Source organism: Schistocerca piceifrons, chromosome 6 (assembly GCF_021461385.2).
Source record: "Schistocerca piceifrons isolate TAMUIC-IGC-003096 chromosome 6, iqSchPice1.1, whole genome shotgun sequence".
Classification (NCBI taxonomy): domain Eukaryota; kingdom Metazoa; phylum Arthropoda; class Insecta; order Orthoptera; family Acrididae; genus Schistocerca; species Schistocerca piceifrons.
The window spans coordinates 93,587,415-93,605,502 of NC_060143.1; the positions used below are offsets into that span (position 1 = coordinate 93,587,415).

General features: G+C 39.7%; 1 protein-coding gene across 1 annotated transcript in view; it reads right to left on the reverse strand.

Moving 5' to 3' along the window:
- Positions 1-18,088, reverse strand: part of LOC124803162 — a 243,351-nt gene that overhangs the window by 169,311 nt on the left and 55,952 nt on the right. The window contains exon 4 of the mRNA XM_047264343.1: positions 2,262-2,434. Within this exon, the coding sequence (XP_047120299.1) occupies positions 2,262-2,325 (64 nt within the window). The 5' untranslated portion in view covers positions 2,326-2,434. The remainder of the gene's footprint in view (positions 1-2,261; positions 2,435-18,088) is intronic.

Consider the following 18,088-nt stretch of genomic DNA (forward strand, 5'->3'; position numbering starts at 1 on the left):
TAGATAAAACAGAAATGGGAATACAAAAGGCAAAAAACAATCAGTGAGTTGTACAAACATACATTCTGAACTCACAAGGATCTTTATTTTAATTTTATTGTGATTTACTTCTTAACTAAATAACTTCCGTATCTAAATCAAACTATGGAAAATCTAGGAAGGAATGTAATAATATTAAGAAAAAGATAGTTGCTACTCGCCATATAGCAAGATGCTGAGTCACAGATAGGCACAACAAAAAGACGGTCACAAAATGAGCTTTAGGCCGACAAGGCCTTTATGGAAAAAAGACAACAGACACACTCACACAAATGCAACTCACACACACAGCATGTCTCAATGGCATGCCTGGTTTGTGAATATTTTAGTATACTCATCTTGGTGCCAACATTTTTAATTTGGTGTGACATTCCTCATTACCAGGTATATTCAAATGGGATTTTATTAGTTACCCTATGCACAATGGCTGAAGGATACCACCTGTCGAGCTCTCCTAAATCACCCGACTGTAATATATCCTGGCATTTATCATGGTCACTCTTCTTCCTTACGATCATCCTAAAGCCACTGACAGTTAGACCGTGCTTTCAAACATCAACACTAGGCATGTCGAGTTCAATGTACTGCCGAATGCTCACAGAATGTTCCAGTAACACTTGTCAGCTGTCTCTGGGTCGCAAATCGCAGTGTTTACGAAATGGGCAACTGTAAAATTCTTAAGTCACCTCTATTAAAATGCACATTTATTCCTTGTCTGTATGCTAATCCTGTTGTTCTGTCTGTAGTATACATAAATAAAAACTTCAGTCTCCATGAACATTTTATAAGGCAGAAAGGAAAGTTCCAAACACAGTCAGTAAGGACATCAGCTCACAAAAATTCCATTACAAATAGTGCAATACAAATTAGCACTTGTCTCAGCATCTCTGTTCAATACTCTACACTGAACTTCCACAACATGTGACATTGTCTTGAATGTTATTATCTTCTGAAGGCATTAACTGCTGACACATTATTAACTGAAATGTAACTCTAATAAATCACATCAAGAAAAATTTGTTTTTCATGGATCTTCAATGTGCCATTAACTCAAAATGGTATATTTCCATAACACACATAATTTGAAAATTATTTAACCACTAACATGATGTTTCCTACAACTTTATCACAACAAATTGTACCACCTATAAATCACAGGTTTTCGAGAGATCAATTGGCTGGTGCTTTGAAACACCATATATTCATAAGATGTTATGTTACAACATAAAACCAACCAAACATAGGTTTTAAGTGAAAGCCAATATTGTGTATCAAGGCTGCGTACTAAAAACAGATGGCATTCTTGTGACATAAGTGGTGTGCTTCCATTCAGTGGTCCAAGTTCAAACACCCATATATATGTCATCCTCGTTATTGCCTTGCACATACTGAAAGACTCACCATTGTGCTTTTCCATGATATGACATCAGAAATCCGCTAGGTTCGACATCACTGTTTGAATGCACAGTCCATGTGCTGATGGCTTAGTGCTGTCTTAGTCACTGGAATAATAAGAATTTCTTTGGCGAAGAGTTCTCAGGCTTCCAGCCGGGTGGCAGTGTCTTCAAACTGCAACATTTCGATGAGTGACATACTCGTCATCTTCTGGTGAAGATGACGAGTAGTCATCTTCTGGTGAAGATGACGAGTATGTCACTCGTCGAAACATCGCAGTTTGAAGACACCGCCACCTGGCTGGAAGCCCGAGAACTCTTCGCCAACTGTATACGCCGGGAAAGCATACATTTACAAGAATTTCTTTACCTGTATTTAATCCCCCAAGAGCTATCTTTGTCATGTTTTGTTACGTTCTTGAGAGTTGTATTTGTTCTGGCTGGTGGCGTGAACATTTCACTCACAGTTGGTTTAGGAGGTGAGAGTTACAGAAGGTATTAGCTCCATTCTGTGTTCCATGAGCCTGCAGCCTTAGCCATAACGAACATAGTGTTGTCTTCAGTCATAATGAACATTGTTTTCTCTCGCACTACTGAGTTTTTGTGATCCAGAAAGTATATATGTTATTTTTGTTGTCTAAGACTTTTAGTTTAACACTTGTCTTTCTCATGCAGATGTCAGCAACTTACAACATTAAATTCACATCCAAAGTATACTCTGTACTTATAAACCTACTTTACTTACTTTTTACACTGGTTTCATAGTGCTTCATTAGAGTCAACTAATAAAATAATGTTTCACTGACAACATTGTTCATCAACATTTACCTAAATGTGCATGTGAGCCATTCCAAATACTTAAACCAAATATGAGAAGTATCTCAAGCAGCATAATGGCATCAGGCTGTCCATTCAAGTTAACTGAAAATGGAGGTGCGAAGTACTGCACCACATTTGTCCTCAAGAAAATTCCATTCCAATGGACTTCTCTTCCGATCAGTCTGAAAAGTAACAGTGATCATTAATCAAACTCGATTAAATAAGTCTTAACAATTCTTTCAAGAGTTGCATAACAATTCACTCTTAACAGAAAAGAACATTACAATACAGAATGCATAATTTAATACACTAAATTAAACAAAGTAAAATTTTATTTATTCAATTATTTCCCTTCCAGTAGTCGAGTATGTATTCCCTTAATTGCAACAATAAAACTACACTGAAGTGTTTACATAATTCTGCTTAATTTGTATGTGGAGCCTGAATATAATATAAAGATCTAAATGTCAAAAAATAAATAAATAAATAAATTATGTTGTGTGGGAATTTTACTGGTTTTTGTAACTCTCAAGCTAATCCTATTGTAATAACTGTAAACTGATTCAAAAAAATCCATATTCAGTAGTGCGGAAATATCCTGACCACGTAAAATTACTGAGACGGGACATTAACTTACAGAGTATAGAGTGGGACATCTATGGGTTCATAGCAGCAGGTATTGACAGTGTTGAGAAGCAGACCTAAAATATTTCCCGAAAACTAGCTAGAAGCTACTGTGAAACCCCTATTTTACATTTTCATGTGGTCTATGCTTTAAAAATGCAAGACTGAGGAAAATGCAGAATCAAGGAAAATGTTAAAACCCCCAAAATACGAGCAAAAGCACATGTAATTGGTGTATATGATTAAAAATTTGAATCCTCTCCAATATTTCATATAAATTCTGTGTAAGTGAAGAAATTAAATGTAGACTACAATGTTTATACAAAAATTTGTGGTAATGAATTTCATCAGTTTTTTAAAAAATGAGATGTGTAACAGCAAGTAAAAACTCATCAAAAAATTGAAATTGGTATCTGGATACAAGGTAATAGACCTATTTTCCAACACGCTACAAACCAAATTATACGTTCAAAACACTCATTTTTGAGTGATCAACCTTTGTGTTCACACAAAAAAAAAAAATATATGAACATGTTGAATTAAACCAAAAACATCTCAGAACCTAAGTGGTTAAACCATAAGCATAAATGTGAACATCTAATTAATGACAAGCTTTGTCACCATTGCTGGTATTGCTTGAACAGTCCACAGGTGTACTGCCGGTCCATAGTGTCCAATGGGCACAATATTTCGGCAATCAGACATGTCACCACCGTCAGGTCCGCTGACGAACTGAGCTCCTGAGAGCATGCGGGCGTATTAAATCCCCTCCCCTCGCAAGGCGTTCTCTCCATGGTCCGCGCCCGCGCGTCAGTAGTCGCTGAGACAGTGGCGTTGGCATCTATGGTGGCATCAGTGTAATTGCCTTGTCTGCCCTAGTCACCCGTTCATTTCCTTAGCTGAGTGTCTTTTTAATTAGACTCAGTGCTGGTTCCCATGCCCTACTGAGGTTGTAGCCACAATCTTGGTTGATGAGTCCATCCCTGGTATGAATTTCGATAGCCTCTCTTATGATGCTGTCCCAGTATTTAGATGTCTGTGCCAAGACACTGGTATGTTTCCTGGCTCTGACGAGAACTAAACCGATCAAGTCGAATACTACCATCAGGGAGAGGACAGCCATTAGTAACCAGAGACAGAACCCTGAGATTGTTGTCTTACCGGCCTTGTACTCCGAATCGCAAATCAGACGTGCTTTCCGCTCCACCTCTACAGTACAGTGTGTGGAGACGGAAGAAGTCACAGAGAAAGAGATAATCACTGCCTATATACCGTATACTGTCGCATTATTGGGGAAAATAGGATGAATACTGAGGAAACACAGAGTACGAACTGTCTTTTACCCACCAAATAAAACACAAGCATTACCAGGTGTACCGGTATGAAATGAGTGTTAAGATACAAATGTGTCGATAGGGAACATTTGTTGTGAACGAGCTTTAATTTTGTTTTTGTTTGGTTGGTATGACATCTGTCAAAGATATTTAGTAAACATCAAGTCATGGAACAAACAACACCGTATGTTTTCATCATGTTAACAATGTCGAATTTTGTACCAGAAAGTGATGATTTGTGGAAAGCATTAATTTTTTGTTTTCATTTGAAAAAAAGTGCTGCAGAGTCACATCGAATGCTTGTCGAGGCATATGGTGATCATGCTCTATCAGAAGCAACATGCAAAAAATGGTTTCAATGGTTCAGAAATAAGGATTTTGATGTAAGAAATGAAGAACGTGGAAGACCACCAAAAAAGTTCGAAGACACTGAATTGCAAGCAATATTGGATGAAGATGATATGTTGAGTCAGAAGCAAATGGCAGCAATGCTAAATGTTGCACAACAAACAATTTCTGACCGTTTGAAAGCTATGTGAAAGATCCAAAAGTGTGTAAAATGGGTGCCACATGAGTTGAATGAAAGACAGATGGAAAACTGAAAAACCATTTGTCAAATTTTGCTTCAAAGACATGAAAGAAAACCGATTTTGCATAGAATTGTTACTGGCGATGAAAAATGGATTTATTTTAAGAATCCTAAACGGGAAAAATCATGGGTTAATTTGGGACAACCATCAACATCAACTGCAAAACCAGATCGATTCGGCAAGAAGACAATACTCTGTGTTTCGTGGGATCAGAAAGGTGTGGTGTATCACGAGCTTCAAAAACCCGGTGAAACTGTGAATACTAATCGCTACAGACAACAAATGATCAATTTGAACTATACATTGATCGAAAAAAGACCAGAAAGGGCCAGAAGACATGGCAAAGTAATTTTTTTACATTACAATTCACCTGCACACAAAGCAAAACTGGTTCAGGATACAATCAAAACACTTGGCTGGGAGCTGCTACCCCTCTCGCCGTATTGGCCAGACTTGGCCCCTTCTGACGACCATTTTTTTTCATCAATGGGACACGCATTGGCTGAGGAACACATTGATTCCTACGAAGAAGTCGAAAATTGGGTGTCTGATTGGTTTGCTTCAAAAGACAAACATTTCTATTGGTGTGGTGTCCACAAATTGCCAGAAAGGTGGTCAAAATGTATAGAAAGTAATGGTCAGTACTTTGAATAAAATGTTTTTACTTTTCAATACAAAACTAGTGTTCCATTTTCACAAAAAAAATGCTCATTTCATTACGGTACACCCAGTACTGGGAAGTGTTAAAGACAATCTTGGTTTGCAGAAGGCCGGCATAAACCAGATTCCACGTCAATGTGGGAAGACTTATGTTGGACAGACAGCGTGCAACATCAAAGATCATTGCCGTGAACATCAGAGGCACACTCGACTTGGGTACCCCAACAAGTCGGCGATCGCAGTGCACTGTTTGTCCAAAAATCACAAAATGGACAACCAACGTACCAGGGTCTTGGCACAGACATCTAAATACTGGGACAGAATCATTAGAGAGGCTATTGAAATTCGTACCAGGGATGGACTCATCAACTGAGATTGTGGCTACAACCTCAGCAGGGCATGGGAACCAGCACTGAGTCTAACTAAAAAGATGCTCATCAAAGGAAACAAATGGGTGACTATGGCGAACGAGGCAATTACACCGACGCTACCAAAGACGTCGATGCCAGCATCTCAGCGACTACTGACGCGTGGGCGTGGACCGCTAAGAGAACGCCTCAAAAGGGGAGCCCGCCCTCAGGAGCTCAGTTTATCAGCGCACCTGACGATGGCGACTTATCTGATTGCCGAAATATTGTGCCCGTTGGACACTATGGACCAGCAGTACACCCGAGGACTGTTCAAGCAAGAAATAAGCCAGGAGAAACTGAAGAATCACATTGCTGATATTGTTTAACGCTTTTTTTATGAGCTGCAATCGTATTCTCACCACCATTAGAGTGTTATTTTAGGCTTGATGAGAGAAACAGAGACTTGAAAAAATGAGTTTATTTCTCTGCTGTTGTTACAAGCTTATTAGAAGTCGGCTCAGTTAATTTCTGTACACAGTGTAAATTTGAAAGAAATCTAAGGTCTAAAGTTTCACATCATGCCCTCCATTACTGCTGCCAATCTTTACAATCTACGTGTGTGGTGTGTGTGTGTTCTGCAAAGAAAATGCACGAGTAGCGTATGTAGTTGATGCGACTGTATCATGTCATATTTGAACGTGAAAGTCTGTAAAATGTGCTATTACAAATTTTTTTGTTCTATTTTCGTGTGACATCTCTGTCACAGTACATCATCGGCACGAAAATTATATTTTCAGCACCTCACAAAATGCTTTCACTACTACCTGCACTCTCATCACTGAAGGTCCACTCCCCCTCTCCACACATCCAGTACGTGAGACCATTTTACATGTGTTAGTGTGATGTGATGGGTGCGCTGGCTATTGGATGACTTAACAAGTCACCAACCAATAGTAGTTCACTACGCAGAAAGGGGAAACGTTTCCTCGGTTATGACTGAGCATATTCTTTGAGACTCAGTGTTTGAATTTAAAAGGTTGATGATTGATATTGCTGCTAAATACAACACATCATAAATACATGCAAAATGATGAGACTGAGTTATAAGTGCACAAGAAAAGGTGGTGCCTGGGGGCCCTCAGTCACATATTGGCTTGGTCCGGAACACTTCGCGTCAAGTATCTTGTTTATCAATTACCACTGCAACCTAGCAGTAGTTGTGTCATAATTGCATGGTGAAGCTAAATGTTGCAACTGGTGTTGGCAAAACCGATCATGGATTATATCAGCGTTTCCTCTCACACATCTCCCCTCTCCACAACGGTCTGAAATATTCCCTTAATTCTGCCATTAACCGTTGTGCAAACCATCCATCTTTCGAGCCACTTATAGCTCATTCAGTCACATCAAATGTCAATAGGAAGAAAACAGGATGAAGTCAAATGAGATGTCAAGTAAGAACTTAGAATCGACGTAAACTTTACTAGCAAGAATTATAAAATTAGTGAATTTTCAGCATTAACCTTATGGGTTTTTCACAGTGCCTACGAATTTATGGTGTAGAATTGTGAAACACACAGAATCAGAGAATATAAAATCAATGTTCCACTGTAGTTTGACAATCCACATGCAATGGAAATACTGTAAACTTCATAGCTATAAACAGGCCTGACCTTACTGATAGTGTAAGTAGACACACAAGGATTAGTGATCATGATCTCATTACACCAATGAAGGTTGCTAAAGTTAACAAATCCATCAGGAAGGCTTGGAGAGTGTGTATGCTGGAAAGAGCAGATAAGCAGTTGTTAGCATCCTATTTAGATAATGAATAGACATTGATTTTATCCATACTGGATCAGAAGTCGTGGTTGTCAATTTCAATGTTAAAAAATATTTCGGCTCAACCACTTGTTTACACTATAAACAAGTGGTTGAGCCAAAATATTTTTTAACAATGAATAGACAACATGAAGTTCATTACAATGGACACACAGGAATTATAGGAAAAGTTTAAACTCATTGTAAACTGTGCTCTGGATGAGTATGGGCTCGGTAAATGAATTAAGGATGGAAAAGACACACAATCACTTAAGAACAAAATTCGGAAAATGCTGAGGAAGTGGAGATCGTTGCGCTTTCGATTCAAAAAGAAAAATGGAAATGTCAACAGGCACAATTTAGCAAAAATTCTTATGTCTATAAAAAGATCAATACGTAAAGCATACAACAACTTCGACCATCGTAACTTCATGAAAGATCTTGCCAAGAATCTGAAAAAATTCTGATCCTATGTAAAATCACTAAGCAGGGCGAAGGCTTTAGTCATACATCAACCTGTCCGGCATGGTGATAGAAAACAGCAAAAGAACAGCTGAAATTTTAAATTCTGTGTTTAAAACACCTTTTGCATAGAAGAATTATACAAACATGTAATTGTTTGACCTTCACGCAGATTCCCATTTGGAGGACATATAAATGGGCATCCCTGGCACTGAGAAGCAACTGATAGTTGAAAAGAAAACAAGTCATAAGTCACAAGGTCCAGATGGAATCACAATTCAGTTTCTTTGGCACTGGCTCCTTATTTAGTTTCCATTTATTGTGAATCTCTCACCCAGCATGAAATCCCAAAGAACTAGAAAAAAGTGCAGGTGATATAAGAACTTTGAAAGAGCAGACATACAAAATTACAGATCAACATTCTTAACATCATTTTGCTGTGGCATATTCTAAGTTGAAATATAATAAATTTACTTGACACAGAAAAGCTTCTGCCCACAAATCAGGAAGTATTTAGGAAACATTGCTCATGCTAAACTCAGCTTGCACTTTTCTTACAATATCCTGTGAACCATGGACAAAGGGCAATAGGTAGATTCCATATTCCCAGATTTCTGGAAAGTGATTGACAGTGTTCCACTGCAGACTGTTAACAAAGGCCTGAGAATATGGAATTGGTTTCCAGATATGAGACAGACCCGAAACCTCTCAAGTAACAGAACCCAGAACGTTGTCCTGGACGGTGATAGGACTTCTCTTGTTCTCTATATACAAAAATGATCTGACAGATACGGTGAGTAGCACTCTGTGATTGCTGATGATGCTGTAGTGTACAGTGAAGCATCATCATTGTCTGAGGCATAAAAACTCAAAATTTTCTACTAGGTGCAATAAATGGCAGTTCATTCTAAGTATAGAAAAATGTAAGTTAATGCAGCTAAATAGGAAAGCTAACCTTATAAGGTTAGACTATAGTATCAGTGCTGCTTGACACAGTCACAATAATTAACTATCCAGATGAAAAACTGCATAGTGATATGAAATGGAAAGAGCATGTAAGGTCAGTGGCAGGGAAAAAGAATGACAGACTTCATTTCAACGGGAGAATTTTAGGCAAATGTTGCTCAGATATATGGAGATCACATACAGAACAACAGCATGACCCATTCCTGCTGCTCAAATGTCTGGGATCCCCACAAGGTCAGATTAAAGGAACATATCGAACCAACCCAGACGCAAGTTGCTGCATTTGTTACTGGTAGGTTCAATTAATACGCATGTATTACAGAGGGAGAATTTTAGGCAAATGTTGCTCAGATATATGGAGATCACATACAGAACAACAGCATGGCCCATTCCTAAGTGCTGCTCAAATGTGTGGGATCCCCACAAGGTCAGATTAAAGGAACATATCAAAACAACTCAGAGGCAAGTTGCTACATTTGTTACTGGTAGGTTCATTCAACACGCATGTATTACAGAGGTGCTTCGTGAATTCAACTGGGAATCACTGGAGGGAAGACTACATTCATTTTGCAAATATTATTGCAAAAATTTAGAGAACAGGAATTGGCTGCTGACTGCAGAATGAATCTACTGCTGTCAGTGAACATTTCCTGTAATGACCATGAAGACACAATAAGAGAAATTAGAGCTAGCATGGAAGCATATAGATTATTTTCTTTTTCTGCATTTGCAGTTGGGCAGGAAAAGATAAGACTAGTAGTGGTACAATGTACCCACCACCATGCACTGCATGGTGGCTTGCAAAGTATGAATGTAGATGTAGATGAATTTGATTCATTCCACATTCATAATGGGTCTTCATGATGGGATTTACGGAATACAAAGTAAGAATAAATTAATGAATTAATATCTTCATAATAAGTGAGGTAAGTGAGGATTATTGAAACAACACATACGTATGACTCTCGAGCTCCTGTTGTTTGCCATGGGGCAAGGCAATGACGCAGCCATATAAAGTACTTGTGTAGAGGTCAGCTGAGGCAAAGGTGTCTGTGGTTAAGCAGGTACACAAGTAACTATCAAGTACCTTGTCATTGTGTGATATCACATAGTGAGAGGGTCTCCCTGTGAGTAAGTGATGGTTCAGATTATAGGATAATTGTTACTTTTGGACAAAGGCTTGGGGCACACAGAAACAAAACAGAGACATCACCTACACGAGTCATAATGTTAAGTGATTCATCATTTTCAAAGGGTCAAAAAATCATTTTGATGGAAAGATTGACAGTGTTTAAAGAATGGATAAGTACAGCAGCATAAATGACTCCTTAGTTGTCTAAATTGGCCTGATACTGCTGCAAAATTGTCACTGTCACCAAAAACAAGTTACAATACAATACACCATTTTACCTATGGATTGTGTCGTTTTGTTTCAACTGCTTTCGTGGCATGTTATGGTACTGTGACATTGAGATTTCAATGTGTACCATGATTCCAAACAAATAAAAAATTAATTTTGTAATTTATATTTTTGAGGTGGTAATTAAAATGTTATAACTACCCCTCATACTTGTCACTTTGCACGGCAATTTGCAGCATTCCTGGATCAGGGGTTATGTCGTGCATCAAGTGAGTCTATATGCACTTTGAGAACTTGCTGAAGCACTCATAGAGCTTACAGTACCAGAAGACAGGCAGTCTTAACCAAACCCTAGCTCGGGGCACAAATGTGTAGCATAAATAGCCAGTTTCAATTAGCTGAGTTCCCTTAGGTATTTTCATTTTAAAAAACCTAATGGGCACAGGTGTCTTTACGAAAATGTCATGGATAAGCTGAGCATTACATTTCTGCAACTGGAATCCTCCATCACTCATCAGTAGTAGCAACACATTTCAAACAAATTTTTCACACCCCCAAGTGTGCTGGGTAGATGATGAGCTTGTTACAGCTCTTATTTTTTAGAAAAAAAAAACAGATTCTATCTTCATTAATTATATGGCCACAGACGTCCCCCTCCCTCTCCCCCTTTTCCCTAAGGTGACAAAGAGGCACTTCCACAGGTTCATGTTGAGATGGTGATAATAAACAGGGTTTCCAAGGAACTGAACAGGCAGTTGTTAGTCTTTTTATAATCACAAATAAGAATGAATGGAAGAGTTTTGTGAGTAATGTGAACAGAGTCCGGTCAAGAGGAGCGGTGCTGTAACAAGAAATGACTTACAGAGAACAGTGAAAAAGAGTATCGATAGAAGGAGATGCAGACCACGCACAGGTGAAAGGAGGAGGAAGGGAATGGTCAAGTTTCTCCCACTATAAGAGGGCTACTTCAACATTAGGACACAATATCGCAAAAAGGAAAACACATTCAATGTATTGCGGGTGATAAGGAGAAATAAAATAGATCAATTTCTAGTATAGGGAAGCAAGATTTAGAGTTGATGTCTGGAATGGAGTGGAGATAGGTCAGAACCACCACCTAAAGCAAAAAAAAGCTGCAGGTGGTGTCCCCTGCCTAACTTCATCCCATAAGTCAACTGCTAAAATGAATACTTCAAATCAACTGGCAATATTATCTTTCCGGCAGAAATATTAAAACTTGAGCTGTTTTGTCACACAATAATCTAGGATATGTGGCTACAATTCATCGAGTATAATCTATATTGTCCATCAAGCGAGTCTGGATGTCCATTGAGAATGTGGCAGAATGTCAGAGTCATTCTACAGGCACACTGAGCGAGGTTTTCTTCCAACTGTGTGTAGTCGTGTGTGAAGAGATGGAACACTGCAGTTTCTTTTGGAGAGGGGCGGAGTGACTTCCTCCACTTCTTTTCTTGTTCAGGGTAAGTTTGGGATGGATGTTAGTCATCCATTCTGCTCCCCATTTTTGTAAGCTGCACCTCCTGTGATGTACCTGCAAATCAGCTTCACCTACTGTACAGCCAGCAGATCCATATTAGAGGCTGCCTTAGCTCATGTACATCAGCACACTAACTGCCCAGGTTGCCTATACAGCTCAATATCCAGTGGAATATCAGGAAAGTTCCTGTATTGTGGAGTTCATAAAAAAGTCTGTAACGGGCAGAGACTAAAGGACATTCCAAAGAGTACTTTTCAATCACCTTCAAACTTCTGAAGGATCATTCTACAGGAGAATATTTCTGGTAGGCTGAAGCTGTACTTGTACAAGAGCTCTGCATACTGCTATTAATTCCAAGGTGCAGAAGCCACATACAGTGGGAACGAAGTGTTGTTCATAAACCTATTTGTTGGTAAATGCATAGCCCACTTCCTCATCACCCTTGGAGCAATTAGTATACATCAGACTACAGGTCGTTTGGTCATGGAGGAACAAACACAACCTACAGTGATGAATATTAGGACCTACGGTAGGTGGATAAGTTTCAAGAGGATGCATTTCTTTTAGTCTAACCACTGCTGTTCTCCCTGTTTAAAAACGACTTATAAGAGGAAGGATGTTGGGGTTATGGGAATGTGTTGTCTAATAAGGATGTTCTGAAATACAGTAAGTCGCAACCACGTTTTTAAGAGTTGTCGGCGGTGTACCTTTAATGGTGAAATACCTACTTCAACTACTACACTATGGACAGGTTTTGTATGGGAAATTCCAGTCGTAAAGCAGGTTCCACTGAGGTGCATAGGGTCCCGTTTTTGAGAAAGCACAGGCAGTTAAATACAAGCTTGAGTTGCTTTATGTGAGGCAATAATGTCAGTTCATGGCTGAACTGCACTAAAAAGCAAAGGGCATTTACCACTTCCAGCCATTGGTTGTCCAGACATAACTCAAACACATGAATGTCAGCTGAATGGCTATCTGAAGATGACATTCAGCTGAAAATAATGATACACAGCTGCAGTGCAAACAGGAGTCATTGGCATACAAGGCTGATGATATATTTGCTATTCCATTTATGGCAAATGCAAAGAGGAAACCCGTTTTGCTGTACAAGTCAATTATTATGGAAGTGTCAACTTTTTAACTCGGAAATGCCAATGGGACGATAAATTTATAACACCAAGTTGCTCAGAAATATCAGCTATATAATCTGGTTAAGATACAGTGCCGTCACATTGTGACATATGCCTTCTACAAGTTGAGTAAGACCAAGCCTCTCTGACAGCAGACTCCAATCATACAAGGTTGTCAGTTCTTGCTCTGGACCTGTGGCATCCACTTTGAAATGGTGAGACAAATTATTGTTTCCAGATGCTGATAAAGTCTTTGACTGACCTTCCATTCCAACAGTCTACATAGGGTTGCTTTTAGACTGATTGGTCGGGCTGTATTATGGGGGGGGTTACCAGGTTTCAATATTGGTATAAGGATACTGTCTGCCAGATGAATGTGAAAGAAACTCCTACAGGCAAATCTTGTTTAACATCATCAGGCTGCTTTGTTTGGTATCTATATTACTAAGAACAATTCCGAAACCTGGAACCTACACCAGTTGCAGGTCACCTGGCCAACATGTAATTACTGGTCAGATTTAAAATACTACCATAGGCTACTTACTGAGAGGTATGATCATATGTTAGAAGTTTAACACAGCAAGACAAGTGTTATAATTAGAAACCATGTGTTTGTCTTGAAGCAGCTTAGCAGACAGGAAGCAAATACTCCAATTTTATTCATTCTGCATCTAAGAATGAGGACACTTGAGCAACTTACAACAAAGTTTACATATTATTTCAAACATTCACAAAACTTTTTCTGGCTGACCCTCCATCTCCCACAAATTGATGAAAGGAAAAAGTTTATCGCTTAGTACACTTTCGCTGTTCGTGTAGTAAAACTTCAGTAACAGACACGACATTTTAATTCATTACTTCTTTACTAAAGATTCTATTCACAATGTAGTTTGCAGACACTGCCCACATATACCACTGAATGTACCTGCAAAGTTATACCATTATATGACATATAGTTAAGAGATACGTAGTCATGGACATTGAGTTGTGTGAAAATTCTTTTCTGCTTAAAATTGCACTTAGTAAAACTTCAACATCACGCATGACATTTTAATTTATTAGTTCTTTACTACTAACTCCATTCACAACACTCTTTGCACACAATATCTACATATGCAATTGAATGTACCTTAAAAATTATATCATCGTACAACCCACAGTTCAGTAGACACATCACCGTAAACACTGAGATGCACACAAAACTTTCTTTTGCTTAAAATGAAGTATTAATTACTCAGACTGTATTCTGCCAGTGTTCATAATAACAGGAGCACTTAGTGACTTCCAAACAACTTTAAGCATAATTTGAAACTATTTCTAAAATATTCTCACTTACAGGCTTAATGTCAAATATTTAATACATTAACTCATTTGAAAAGTAATCAAATGTTTGAAGTTGTTTTATACACGGGAGTTTGATTCTTTAAAGAACTGGAATTTACTGGTGGTCACTATGGTGATGAAGCACTTGGTAGTGTACTGTATCTGGGCTAAGGGAGGTATTTTTGTACTATGTCAGTGCACTGCTGAATTCTCAGTGTATAAAGAGATGTTACAGGTTTCTGTCCGTTGGGGTCTTAAAGTACTAAATGTACATCCTGCTAAAGCCAATGTTGATCAAGATATGGGTGAAACTAGTTTGAAACTGACAGTTTTGTTTAGCAGACCAATAATTACATTATGTCAACAGAAGTGGTACATTGTACTCCTCTGTTTAAAATTCCGCGTATTCTAGCCAGGAATGGCTACTGATAGGTCACAATTTTTGTATGCATCTGGACATCTGGTATATGTCCATCCAGTGGAAGTAACGTATTGTTGCCAACAATCCTATGCCTGTTGTCTTATTAAATAGCGTGCTTTTGCTAATAACTGTTTACAGAAAATTAAACAATCGATAATCCAGGATGGGATGTAACAATATTATGAAAAGGAACGTTACTACTCACCGTATAGCAGAGATGCTGAGTCACAGATAGGCAAAACACAAAAACTGTCATAAATAAAGCTTTTGGCCGGCAAGGCCAACATCAAAAATAGACAACGGACCAACACACACACACACACACACACACACACACACACACACACACACACGACTGCAGTCTCAGGCAACTGAAACCACACTGCAAGCAGCGGCACCAGTGCATGATGGGAGTGGCGACTGGGTCGAGTAAGGAGGAGGTTGGAGTGGGGAGGGGGAGGGATAGTAGGGTTCGGATGGTGGACAGTTAAGTGCTGAAGGTTAGACATGAAGTGCTGAAGGTTAGACAGAGGGCAGGGGAGACATAAGAGAGTGCGGAGGCGTGGGTGGCGGGGAAAGGGGGAGGGGGGGATAGTGGAAGAGGAGAGAAAAAAAAGACTGGGTGCAAGGGTGGAATGAGGGCTGTGTAGTGCTGGAATGGGAACAGGGAAGGGGCTGGATGGGTAAGGACAGTGACCAATAAAGGTTGAGGCTCAAATGGCTCTGAGCACTATGGGACTTAACATCTGAGGTCATCAGTCTCCTAGAACTTAGAACTACTTAAACCTAACTAACCTACGGACATCACACACATCCATGCCCAAGGCAGGATTCGAACCTGCAACCGTAGCGGTCACGTGGTTCCAGACTGAAGCGTCTAGAACCGCTCAGCCACACCAGCCAGCGAAGGTTGAGGCCAGGAGGGTTATGGGAACATAGGATGTATTGCAGGGAAAGTTCCAACCTGTGCAAATTAAGAAAAGCTGGTGTTGGTGGGAAGGATCCATATGGCACAAGTTATGAAGCAGTCACTGAAATGGAGGATGTCATGTTTGGCAGTGTGCTCAGCAACAGGGTGATCCACTTGCTTCTTGGCCACAGTTTGTTGGTGGCCATTCATGCAAACAGACAGCTTGTCAGTTGTCATGCCCACATAGAATGCACCACAGTGGTTGCAGCTTAGCTTGTATATCATGACTGGTTTCACAGGTAGCCCTGCCTTTAATAGGATAGGTGATGTTTGTTACTGGACTGGAGTAGGTGGTGGTGGGAGGATGTATGGGACAGGTCTTGCATCTAGGTCTATTGGGGGTATCAGCGATGATGTAAGGAGTTGGGAGCAGGGGTTGCGCAGGGATGGACGAGTATATTGTGTAGCTTTGGCAAATGGCAGAATACCACTGTGGGAGGGGTGGGAAGGACAGAGGACATGACATTTATCATTTCAGGGCACAATGAGAGGGTAGTCGAAACCCTGGCGGAGAATGTAATTCAGTTGCTGCAGTCCGGGGTGGCACTGAGTTACAAGAGGAATGCTCCTCTGTGGCCTGACAGTGGTAGTGGAAGACTGGAAAGATAAGGTATGGGGGAATTGTTTTTGTACAAGGTTGGAAGGATAATTATGGTGGAGGTATTTCTGGTGGTTAGTAGGTTTGATATGGACAGAGCTACTGATGTAGCCATCTTTGAGGTGGAGGTCAACATCTAGGAAGGTGGCTTGTTGGGTTGAGTAGGACCAAGTGAAGCAAATGGGGGAGAAGTTGTTGAAGTTCTGGAGGAATGTGGATCCATCTTTGCCCTCAATCCAGGTCGCAAAAATGTCATCAATGAATCTGAACCAGTTGAGGGGTTTAGGATTCTGGGTGTTTAGGAAGGATTCCTCTAGATGGTCCACGAATAGGTTCGCACTGGATGGTGCCACACAGGAACCCATAGCCGTATCCTGCATTTGTTTGTAGGTAATGCCTTCAAAGGAGAAATAATTGTGGGTGAGGATATAATTGGTTATGATTACTAGGAAGTAGGATGTTGGTTTAGAATCAGTCAGGTGTTGGAACAGGTAGTGTCCAATAGCGGCAAGGCCAGGGGCATTAGGGATGTTAGTGTAAAGGAAGGTGGCATCAATAGTGACGAGTAGAGAACCGCGTGGTAAATGAACAGCAATTGTGGAGAGTGAGTGGAGGAAATGGTTGGTATCTTCTATGTAGGAGGATAGGTTCCAGATAGTAGGTTGAAGGTGTTGGTCTATGAGAACAGAGATTCTCTCAGTGGGGGCACAGTAACCAGCCACAATGGAGTGATTATGGGTGGTTGGGTTTATGGGCTTTAGGAAGCAAGTTGAAGGTAGGAGTGTGGGGAGTGGTAGGGGTGGGCAGAGAGATGGACTCTGGGGAGATAGGATGGGCGTAAGGATTTGAGGAGTGACTGGAGATCCTGCTGGATTTCTGGAATGGAGACACTGCGGCAAGGTTTGTAGGTGGAAGTATCTGACAGCTGGCAGAATCTTTCTGCCAGGTAACCCTTGTGGTTCAAATAACAATGGTCAAGGCTTTGTCAGCAGGTAGAATAGTATGGTCAAGATGAGATTTTAGGTGGTTGATTGCAGCTCTTTCGCAGATGTAAGATGTAAGGTTAGCTTGCATAATGAGGGATTTGGGGAATGATGGTGAAGCAAGGTTCAACGTTAAGAAATTCTGGAAAGTAAACAGAGGGTGATTTTGGGCTGTGGGGGTAGATCAAGGTTGGATGGGTGAGTGAGCTGAGTTAGACAGGGTTCAACATTGCTCTTTGGTTGAGTCTGATTGGTAGGGTTGGTGGTGAAAATGTGTTTCCACTGTAGGGACCAGGAGAAGAAGAGAAGGTCTTTAACACGTCCTTGTAAAGGGACATCCCCCTCTAGCATTACTTTTCCTCAACAGAAATTATCGATACCAAAAATATTCAAAAATTTTGAAAAGGTTAATAATATCTCAGCTGTTTTTCTAACAGAATTTCATACGATTTGTACACTACGTCTTGTAATTCAAGCTAACAGAAATAACTTTATTTTCTTTACTACAATTGATATGTACTAACTCTGAACGTATAGTTGAAATTATTTTCTCTTACAAACATTTGAAATTGTGAAATATTTGGCATATTTATGATTTCTATTATTAAGTTTGCAATTTAGCGCAATTTATTAAATTTATTTCTGGATTCATGTATAAAATAATAACAGAAAGTAATAGAAATTTATCTGTCAAGAGAATTTGTAAACCCTTTGGAATACTGTTAGTACTGCCAAGTGAAGTAGTA